This window comes from Oscarella lobularis, chromosome 2 (assembly GCF_947507565.1).
Source record: "Oscarella lobularis chromosome 2, ooOscLobu1.1, whole genome shotgun sequence".
Taxonomy (NCBI): Eukaryota; Metazoa; Porifera; class Homoscleromorpha; order Homosclerophorida; family Oscarellidae; genus Oscarella; species Oscarella lobularis.
The window spans coordinates 4039397-4049698 of record NC_089176.1 but is presented as its reverse complement, the minus strand read 5'-3'; the positions used below and the strand labels follow the sequence as shown (position 1 = coordinate 4049698).

The 10302-nt window shown below is 42.6% G+C and overlaps 1 protein-coding gene across 11 annotated transcripts; it reads left to right on the top strand.

The window, feature by feature from the left end:
* Positions 1 to 26: 26 nt before the first annotated feature.
* LOC136183824 (protein mono-ADP-ribosyltransferase PARP4-like) lies at positions 27 to 9606 on the top strand. Of its 11 annotated transcripts, XM_065970605.1 has the most exons (52): positions 28 to 485; positions 536 to 620; positions 678 to 756; positions 808 to 1077; positions 1123 to 1610; positions 1659 to 1796; positions 1847 to 1945; positions 1990 to 2077; positions 2129 to 2271; positions 2320 to 2788; positions 2834 to 2998; positions 3050 to 3090; positions 3144 to 3225; positions 3280 to 3414; positions 3463 to 3555; positions 3605 to 3698; positions 3743 to 3816; positions 3868 to 4067; positions 4132 to 4231; positions 4351 to 4446; positions 4504 to 4578; positions 4622 to 4702; positions 4753 to 4833; positions 4880 to 4981; positions 5039 to 5158; positions 5208 to 5351; positions 5401 to 5485; positions 5542 to 5646; positions 5830 to 6071; positions 6122 to 6190; positions 6249 to 6432; positions 6480 to 6533; positions 6592 to 6657; positions 6723 to 6773; positions 6828 to 6848; positions 6909 to 6953; positions 7004 to 7054; positions 7103 to 7207; positions 7252 to 7332; positions 7381 to 7422; positions 7467 to 7556; positions 7619 to 7684; positions 7743 to 7856; positions 7920 to 7979; positions 8038 to 8079; positions 8135 to 8203; positions 8250 to 8351; positions 8409 to 8546; positions 8597 to 8713; positions 8767 to 8832; positions 8884 to 9092; positions 9144 to 9606. In XM_065970605.1, exons 1-52 carry the CDS (start codon positions 155 to 157, stop codon positions 9501 to 9503), a joined length of 6507 nt encoding a protein of 2168 aa, XP_065826677.1. In that variant the 5' UTR covers positions 28 to 154; the 3' UTR covers positions 9504 to 9606. The 11 variants fall into 11 exon arrangements, with proteins under 11 accessions (XP_065826669.1, XP_065826670.1, XP_065826677.1 ...); XM_065970597.1 differs by having other exon boundaries at positions 27 to 485; positions 6723 to 6848; positions 7255 to 7332; XM_065970598.1 differs by having other exon boundaries at positions 27 to 485; positions 6723 to 6848; positions 8041 to 8079.
* Positions 9607 to 10302: the final 696 nt, after the last annotated feature.

The window sequence follows — 10302 nt, the reverse complement described above, 5'->3', positions numbered from 1 at the left end:
TTTTCGTGCCAAAGCAAAAATCCAGCAAGAAAACGACAACAGTGGCATTTTCAAAGTCAATTATTGAGTTACTGTAAAACCGCAGTGCCAAGTGTCTGTAGTCCACGGTCTGACGTAATAGCTAGTCTCCCGTATATTCGTGCATGCGAGGAAAATGAGCGTCTTTGCCAAGCGCCAAATCGCGCTCGAACTCAGCAGCTTTCTCCCGTGGAAGAAAAAGCAGGAAATACGCAAGAAGATCACGTCGAACGGCGGCACGATATCGTACGTCGTGACGAAACAGACGGATTTTCTCGTTCTTGGCGATCCGGGAACGCGAAGCGACGTTTCGTACAAAGCGCGAACAGCTACAAAGTACGGAATACCCGTCGTATCGCTCGATTTCATCGACGAATGCATTGGAGCGAAGAAAATCGTCGATTCGGATCAATTCGTCGTCGTTGGAACGACAAAATCGCAGCAATTCGGAACGGGAAAAATCGTCGGTAAAAAAATGAAATTCTGAAATTTTTAATTAATTAAAAAATTTGAAAAGTTGGAGATCATCATCATAATCGTCAAAAAGTTCGAATTTCGAAAAATCGACCGACTTTTGTTGGCGTGAATTTGAACAAAATCAAGTGACGTCACTCTCGTAATTTTTGCTACACTGAAGAGAAACATTTTTTCTTCTCTAGAACTTGGTCTCCTGGAGAAGAAGGACCTCATCATTACGATGAAGAAAAGGCGGAAGTAGTCAAACATTCCTTACTAAGTGTAAGGGGAAAAGAAAATATATATATCTAATCACGTGCACACGCCTTTTAGTTTATTGATTCTAGAGCTAAAGTGACTCATTTCTTCTCCATTGAATTCCACGTGACCTCGGAGGATTCAGAGAGTCCCTATAGAATTTTCACTCAATCGGGAAATGTTGCAAACGAATTTGAAAGTGTTGCAGAATGTCGCTACTTTTCCAATGCAACGGAAGCGGAACACGTGTACACTCTCCTCTATCAACAACACCTAAAACCGCCACATAACATGAAAAAAACTGAATTCTTATCAAGAAACATCGGATCAAAACAACTGAAAAAAGTCAAAATAAAATAAATAAATAAATATAATTTATTCTGTTTCTAGTTGAATGCCGAATTGAGAGTCGGCGCACTGAAAGACGACTCCACATTGAATCCAACTATCTGCGATCTCGTCAATTATATTTGGGAATCAGCCAATGGGCAACTCTCTTCTCTCCTCCGTGTCCCAGTCGAATCCATTCAACCGGAAAACGTTCGCAAAGCCCAATCCATTCTCTTAGCCGTACGACGCGCGCTAGACGATACAAACACGTGCCCAAACGATCTACGCAAACTCACGCGAGATTTCTATGACGTCATACCTCACGCAGACACATCGGACGTTATTGATACCAAATTGAAATTAGCTAGGAAACGCGATTTGTGTCAGCTGATCGATGACGTCGTTTCCGTTGGAGAATCCACGGATTGGGCCGTGAGAACGAGCGCAGCTGCAAAATTGAGAGCACTTCGTTGCGACATACAACACTTGAATGATGATGACGATGAATATGAACAAGTCAAAAAACTCGTCATTGACATGGATAAAAGGTTATTGATTTATTAATTTATTGATTATTTTTATTTCTTTTTTTCTAGGGGTGTTGGTATTGATGTTTGTAATGTCTTTTCTTTGCATCGACCCGCTGAAGACTGTTCGTTTTCAAGAGAAATTGGCAACGAACGTCTTCTCTTTCACGCGTCCCAAGTCGAAAACTACGTCGGAATATTATCTAGGTAAGAGATTCAATAAGAGAATTTCGTTTTCAAAACGAACGTTGTTTTAGAGGATTGCTTATGCCGAAAATAGTTGTTGATGATTACGGAGGAAAAAGAACGGATCCGGGAATGCTGGGCTCTGGAATTTATTTCGCAGATGCTTCAAGGTAAAAAAAGAAAACAAAGTGGCATTCTTTCTATTTCTTCTCAGTACAAGCGCCACTTATTCGAATCCCGGAAATGGACGTCGTGGCACTCGACTAATGCTCATTGGAGAAGTAGCATTGGGAAAAGTTTACGTACGTAAACGAATTCGCTATTGAATCAATAAATATTTATTTTCGTTTTAGGATACGGACTCCAAGTGTCTCGATATGACGTCACCTCCGGATCGATTTAACAGCGTTCACGCCATTCAAAACACAGACGAAACCCCGTCGCAATTTCAAAACGACGAATACGCAATTTACAGCACAAATCAACAAAGACTAAGGTAGCAAATAAATAAATAAATAAATACTATTCATAATTTTTAATATAGATATCTCGTGGAATTCACTCTTCCCGGTGACGTCACTCACACAGAAGACTCCTCCCACGAATCCGAAAACGATTCCGAATCAGAAACAAATCCCATCTCATCCACTCCAATCGAAATCGATTTATCCGACGTCAAAAATATTATTGATCCTTTGAGCAAAGTGGAAGCGGGTCTCATTGGTTCAGGAAAGGCGTCAATTCCACTGGAATCGGTCCACGTGCGTGCCACGCTTCTCGATCTCGCCGCACGCGTCATCGTTCTTCAGTCGTATCGCAACAAAAACGCGGAACCCATCGAAGCGAAATTCGTCTTTCCGCTCGACGACATGGCGGCCGTTTGCGGCTTCGAAGCCTTTATCAACGGAAAACACATCGTTGGGGAAGTGAAGGAGAAGGAACAAGCGCACAAGGAGTATAAGGAAGCGATAAGTAAAGGACACGGCGCCTATTTGATGGACGAAGAAACTCCCGTAATAAAAAATAGATACATGATTAATTATCTATTTATATTATAGGATGTTTTTACTGTGAGTGTTGGGAATCTTCCCCCGGATGCGAGCGTCCTGATTAAGATTACGTATGTGGCTGAATTGGCTGTGGAAGGGGAAAGTGTCGCGTTTTCGTTGCCAGGGAGCGTTGCTCCATGGAAAAAGAAAGACGCTCTTAGCGAAATCACGCAAGTATAAAAATTCAATCAAGAATTTCTTAATTTAATTAATTTAATTAATTAGAGTGACGTCAAAACGGTGAAAGTTGAGAAGGAACATACTGGGTATTAATAATAAGGAAGTATTGATTTGTATGAACACGTGATTTCTATTCTAGAGATTTGTCTGTTCAAGTTGCCGTCGAAATGCCTTTTGATATTCGAAACGTTCAATCTCCAACTCACAAAATCAAAGTCAAAGTATAAATAAATAAGTAAATAGATAAACTATAGAGGGATTCTTATTTGATATAGCAAACGGCTACAAAATCCATGATAGAGTTGTGTCCAGGTCAAACATTGGACGGCGGATTTCAAGTCTTTATTTCCCTAGCTGAAATTCACGTACCCCGTATGTGGATAGAAGAGCAACCGGAAACGGAGCACAGAGTTCGAAAAAATCAAATAATAAATAATTTAATTTAATTTATTACATAGGCTTGCATGCTCACTTTCTATCCGGACTTCGAAGCCGATTTAGATCCGTTTTATGACGTCATTTTCGTCCTAGACGCTTCGAACTCGATGAAGGTATAGTTGAATATTTGTGACGTCATCTGAGACGTTTTTTCGTATTCAGGGTTCAGCTATAAATGACGCTCGCAAACTCGTACTTCTCGCTCTTCATCATCTCCCGGATAAATGCTATTTTAATATCATTTCATTTGGCTCAAGTAAGTTTATACTTATTTAAATATTATTAGTTATTTTTTATTAGCTTTTGATGAACTATTTCCGTCGTGTCAACCGAAAAATAAAGAAACTCTCGCTTCGGCTCTCGACTTCATAAAAGTAGGATAAATCGATTATAATTGCTAAAAATTTGATTTTTTCTCTTTCTAGACTTGTCAACCTTCGCTTGGAAATACGGATTTTTGGCGTCCTTATCGTTCTCTCTACGTCACGGCGCCCCCCCGCGACAGCCAATCAACGCCAAGAAACGTTTTCCTCTTTTCTGACGGTCACGTGAACGAAGAGGAATCCACGTTGATTGCCTTGAAAAAAGGAGCGCAGCGCTGTCGACTCTTCGCCTTCGGAGTTGGGTATAAATATTGATTTTGAGTCCTAATTATTGATTTTGAGTTCTAATTATTGATTTTCCCAAAGGAGTTCGCCGAATCGACATTATCTTCGTTCTATGGCTCAAGTGGGAGGCGGTCACGCCGAGTTCTTCGACGGCAAAGCGAAAAGCAAGTGGGAAAGAAAGGTAAACTCCTGATTGGTCACTTGCCCTCTGTGACATCACTGACCATATTTGGAAGTTACGTAACTTTACACGCGTTACGTCGCCAGAGTGAATATCGGCTTTATCTGTGATTTTTTCAGGTAAAACGTCAACTCTCCAAAGCCGGGCAACCCGTCTTGACGTCAGTCAGTGTCGCGTGGCAACAATTCAACGCCGACGCTCCCAAACCCATTCAGGTGATCGTGACGTCAGCCTTGAATGAATATTCGATTCAATTTTACTTTATTCATAAGGCTCCGGCGGAAATTGTGTCGCTCTTTAGCGGCTCTCGACAAGTCGTCTATGGGTTTGTGGAAAATTGCACTATGGTGAGTCAAGAGGGACGATTTCCGAGACTAACTTTGTTCCTAGGCAACTTTGAAAGCCGAAATAGGAGGAAAAGAAGTCTCCACGATGGTTTCGACATCAGAACTCAGCATGACTACAGGAAAAGTAGGGAAAAAATCGGGTTTTTTTAAAAACTGCATCTTTTTTCTTTGTAGATTCTTCATCAGCTGACTGCTCGCGCTCTGATTCGTGATTGGGAAGAGGGAAGCCTTTCGGCAGACAGAATGGAACACGAAGTAAAAATAAATAAATAAATATTATAATAATAATTCGTTTTGTTAGATTGTCAAAAGCACCCGGAAGTCGTACATCATCAACTTGAGCAAAGAATATTCGATAGTGACGCAATTTACGAGTTTCGTAGCCGTGGAACATCGAGACGAAGTGCGAAAAAAATCCACCAGAAAAAAACACTTATCAATATCCCCCTCCCTTTTTTAGAATGAACGCTTTCAGAAACCAAGCGGTCCTTCCATAGAAGAACTCGTCTCGCGAGAAGACATCGATATATTGCCATATATGGGATGGGATGAGGACGAAAAAACGGACGCTTCTCAACTTGTACGTATAATAACCATTTATTTATTTATCCATCTATCTATGTTTGTAGTCTCCTGAGGATTTGGTTCGCTCTGAACTCGAAGAGGGAAAGAAATCGGAAGACTTCTTCGTTCTCCAAGCGGAACGATCCTACGAAAAAGCCGTAGACGTAGCGAAAGAATCGCTCGACCCTCACCACCCTCTTCGCCTTCAAGTAACAATAGAAAATAAATGTAATTATACTAAGAGTTGTGTCTTCACAGGCCTGTCTTGCCTTGGCGAATTTTCTCAACGGAATCAAATTAGATAAAAAGGCGGCATTGTCTCTATCCAAGCAAGCCTTTGACGGTATAATTCGAAACTTAGACGACGCGATTTTCCGTCCGTAACTGCGTATCCTACAGACGCAATATCCCAGCTGGATTCCCTAAGCGATGCAAGCTACAAGGACAGTACGCTATTGATGGAACAACTCAAGGATTTCTTGTGGAAGCTATCCCCATCTGAAGGCAAGTATCACCTATTCCTTCGCAACAATAGATAACTTAGGCAAAGTTCCCATTTGTACTATGTCTCTTTATTTTTATTGGGTTATTCCCTGACATAATAATAATAATAATAACTTTTGGTTTAATAGGAATAGGAGTTACAATAATATAATTGGGTTATTAGCAAACTTTTCTCGTTTTTAGTTCTTGGATGTTTAGTTGTTAGAGGTGACAGGCCTGACGTGTCGGCAGTCGCTTCTTTTGATATTAAAAAGCGTCGTCTATCTGCTGGACAACTCGTGGCTCGATCTGCTCAACCCCCTCCTCCTCCTCCTCCCCCTCTCCCTCCCCCTTCCTCTCTACCTCCCTCTGAGGATCTAATAGACGATCTTTTTGACATGGACTATCAAAGTCTTGTCATCGATACGGGAATATCTTCAGTGAAAGTAATCATAATTCATTTTTGTTGAAGTTGTGTGATTTTTTTCTTCTCTAGGCTGGTTTTGCCGGCGATGACGCGCCAAGAGCCGAGTTCCCGGCCCTCGTTGGTCGACCACGACATCAGGTAGACTCATAGAGTGCGTTATAGAGGAGAGGAGAGCGTTACGATGATCTCAATTGAGGGCGTTATGGTTGGAATGGGACAGAAGGACAGCTACGTCGGGGAAGAGGCTGTTTCGAAACGGGGAATACTGACGATGAGGAGTCCGTTTGAGTTGCCACGTCGAGTCCAGAAGGACACCGCGGCGGTGGCGGAAAAACCTAAAGCTAAAAAGAAGAAGAACGTTTCCGAAAGACGTTCGCACAGTACGAAATGTAGTTTGGCTTGCTCGTCTCATGGCTTTTGTTTTTAGTGCTTCCTGTTTCTGATTTAATGGAGGAAACCGTCTCTAAAGAATCAGCGACAGGTAGGGCCTATACAAAACGTCGTATATCATTTTTTTTCCCGTCGCTTCTAATCTAAAGACGAGATTTATGATGATGTGGGCGCTAGCGACGATAATTTCGCTTCTTATGCATTGAAAAAGGAGGGTAAGACTTTATAATTAAGGAACCTGCGTAGCATCATGAAAGGTTAATTAATTTGGAACCAAAAGCGGTGGCAAATGAAACTACGGTTCAATATCAGCAGCAGCAGCCTCTTCAAGGTCAGAAGGGAGCGTTGGAGCGTAGTACTAATTTTGCTAAAAAACTCAAAAAAGCTCGAGAAATACGTTTAAAAAGTGCGCTGCATCAAACAATGCAGTTTGGGGGCGTTTGTTCGTACGAATCTTTGTTTTTAGAGCTTCTAATGGAAGAAACAGAAGAAATAGCAAGAGCAGTCGCAGGTAAGGATACGAAGCGATTATCTTAGCCGGTCTTAATTTCGTGTGCGAAGAATTCTCTTTGGATGAATCGCTGGACGATTTCTTGGCGTTGGAAAACAAAGGTAACGCTGCAGCGAGCGTAAAAGATGAACTGGAGCCTCGTCGTTTAGCTGATCTTCCTGTGAGGTCATCAAAGGGTGCAAGAATGGCATATGAAGGACGTGTGGATCAACAGCCGAAAATTCAAATGTTTCAAGAACAAATAGCTGCAACTGGTACGTCGTCAATATTTCCCTCTTTGTCTTGAAGTTTCGCTTAGAAGGAATTCTGCAACAGTCAATAGCTATGACATCAAATGTTCGTTTTTCAAATCAGAAGGAAGAATTGTCTAGAAGAGCAAGTACGACTGAATTGATTCTTTTTTGTATTTCTTACTCACTGTAAAAAGGTTTTCAAAGCAGCGATGACGATGACGACAATCTTTATTCCGGTAAGAATTCCTATTTTGGATTTGTTGTCATAGTCAAGTGTCAGTGCCAGCAGCGAGTCCATCCTACTCTCCAACAAGTCCAGTTTATGCTGCCGTAACCCCTCAACTCTTCGCTGGTAAATCGTTGCTAAAAGGTTCTCCCAGTATAGATGACAAAGAAAACCGTTAATTGACTTAAAACAAATTTATTTTTCAGCTAAGCCGCGCCCGAAACAAGCCGCTTTACCACGAAAAATGAAAATGATGTCACGGCTTTCTGCAGGTTTTATATACATATCATGCAACAAAAAGAAAAGAAGAAGAAGAATTGAATTGTTCAGACTCAAGCGTCTTCCCAGCACCAGGAGCTCCTCCGCCTCCACCTGCTCCTTCTATTGCTTCAGTAGCGATGCGAGCAGCAGCAGCACCGCGGCCTCCAACGTCTGGACGATCCAGTACGTAATAGAAATAGCTGTTCGTGTTCGATCTGAGCGTATATGATGGCATTTACTACACAGCAGGGGCAGGTCCACCTCCGCCGCCGCCACCAATGCTTTCAATGCCTCAAAGACGACTCGGTACGTCATTGAAATAGCTCTTCAATCTGAGCGTATATGTGGCATTTACTACGCGTAGCAGGTGGGCCTCCGCCACCTCCATCAATGCTTCGACGATCCAGTACGTAATTGAAATAGGTTTTGGAGTTGAGTGTATATTATTGCATTTACTACAGCAGTGGACAGATCTTTGGATGGTCTACCGCCGGCATTAGAGCCTTCAAAGGAGAAAGCGAAGGAAATTGGTACCAAAGCCAGTTTAATAAATAGTTTAATTATTTACACTGCTAGACGATGGGTGGATACCAGCAAGAAAAATGACATCTGCAAGAAGAGGAGTAGTTGCAAAAGAAAGTGAACGACGTGAAAGTGACCGGGATTTTGATTCCAGAGGTAAAAACAGAAAAAAATGAGACTATTGCGTTCCTTAGACAACTCTATTTTTTGAAGGTGGAGGTAGAGGTGATCTCCTGTCTCAAATCAAGAAGGGTTCATCCGCTAAAAGAGCGCAAACGGCACCAGAAGAAGAAATTAAACGACGTTATCGGTTTGTGTCAAAGCTTGCAGACAAACGCGATGAAGACAGACGTAAAACAGAGGCGTGAGACTAATGCGTTTCTTAGGCAACTTCATTTTAGAGCCAACGCTATTTGGAGGCGGTGGAGGCGGAAGTAGAGGCGGTCTCCTATCTCAAATCAAACAGGGCGCAAAACTGAAGAAGTCAGTTGAGGAAAAAGCACAAGAGGCATCACCTAGTAAGAAATCATTGAATTTGATTGATTGATGATTTCATTATTGGTGCCTTCAGAACGTCAGTCGGCAGTCGAACATCTAAAAGCTTCACTTTCCGCACGTCGTTCGGCAGTAGAAACCGGTACGAACACCTATATAATCTATCCTGTACGTTACTGCTCTTCTCTCGTAGAAAAGAGCACGAATCAAGGCTGGTTAGGGTTTGTTTCATTAGATGATGGAGAAAAAGAAGAGGAAGAGTCGTCAGATTGGTCAGGTTGGTCTGGAAGTGACGCTGAAAACGAACAAGAAAACGAAGCTGGAGAATTTGAAGATGAAGAAAAACCTAAAGTGCTCGTGACCGCCGACTCAATACCAAAAATCTTCTCATTCCAAAACCAGGTACAAGAATCACAAACTCAATAAATAAATAAATAAATCCCTCTCTTATAGCTTGGCTACTGGGAGCTCAATGATTCAGTCTGTTCTCTTCTTGGTATCAATTGTCATTCCCTTCTCGAACAAATCCACTCAGCGGGAATCAAGAGCCTCGGATCCACTCTCTACGAAGATAGCCTTAGATTATTCGCCACTGCTCTAGTACTCGTCTACCTTAACCTCCATTTCCAATCACAGTTTCCCATGCAATCGAATATCCATTTTGACGTCAGCAAAGTCGACGTCAAGTGGCGTCATCGAGTCCAAAAAGCCGTTGATTGGTTTCACGAGACGGATAGAGCGATTCCTTCGCTCTGTCGTCGTCTTGAGCTCGGATCAAATTACGAGGCATTTGCAAGACAAATTTTAGCGTAGATGGATTCTCGCTTGCTCGCCATTTGCTGCTTTTGCGTTTTGTAGTCCCTTTTCTTTACTTCTGCGTCTTCTCAACGTCTATAGATATGACTAGGCAGGCTGACAGAGCTTTCATTCCTTCGCTCGCTCGCCTTCATCGACAAGAAGTCCTCTTTGAAGTCGTCGCGGCCTTTCCTAGTCTGGAAATTGACGATCGCGCTGCGGAAATCGTAGATTTTGCAACGAATACACCTATCTCTTTATTTCATTAGAAAACTGAAACGTACAAGTAGACGATTACAAGCAGTACGATAGTCTTCTAGTTGTTTTCCGTGGACTTTCGTCGCTGCGCGATTTCAACTTCCGGATGCCGCGATCGTTTCTAAAAAAAAAATAAAGTGAGACGCTGAAAATTCATCTCTGTACGTACCTTTTTCAATTGCGTCCATATTCGCGTTACCCAGGCTACACCACGGGGAGGTTTGGACGCGTCGTAGCCCAGGTGAGTCTCGCAAAGCGAAGACCCCCTTCCAAAAAGTGTCGGGCGAGTTGCGGGTCCTCGGCCATTCCATTCAGTACCCACCTGGATGAGGATCGGCCCCTAATACCGAAACCCCGGTGCGCTGGTACCAAAGCCTTCGGTATGTCTTCCTGAGAAGAACCGGGCCTTGTGGAATGGAGAGAGGCTGACCGCTGTTTGTAGGAGTCGACAATGAAGACAGTGCAATGGAGGAATCGAAGGCTCCTGGGCTGGATCATCGTCGGTCTAATCGCGTCGTTCGGGTGAGAAAAGTGCCGGCAACCAGACCATAGTTGAACA

What these genes read in the sequence shown, in the direction of transcription:
- LOC136183824 (XM_065970596.1), top strand. Translation starts at nt 155, where the DNA reads ATGAGCGTCTTTGCCAAGCGCCAAATCGCGCTCGAACTCAGCAGCTTT. An exon ending in GATCAAAACAACTGAAAAAA is followed by an intron (nt 1,078 to 1,122) that starts GTCAAAATAAAA and finishes TTCTGTTTCTAG; the next exon opens with TTGAATGCCGAATTGAGAGT. An exon ending in AATGCCTCAAAGACGACTCG is followed by an intron (nt 7,980 to 8,037) that starts GTACGTCATTGA and finishes TACTACGCGTAG; the next exon opens with CAGGTGGGCCTCCGCCACCT.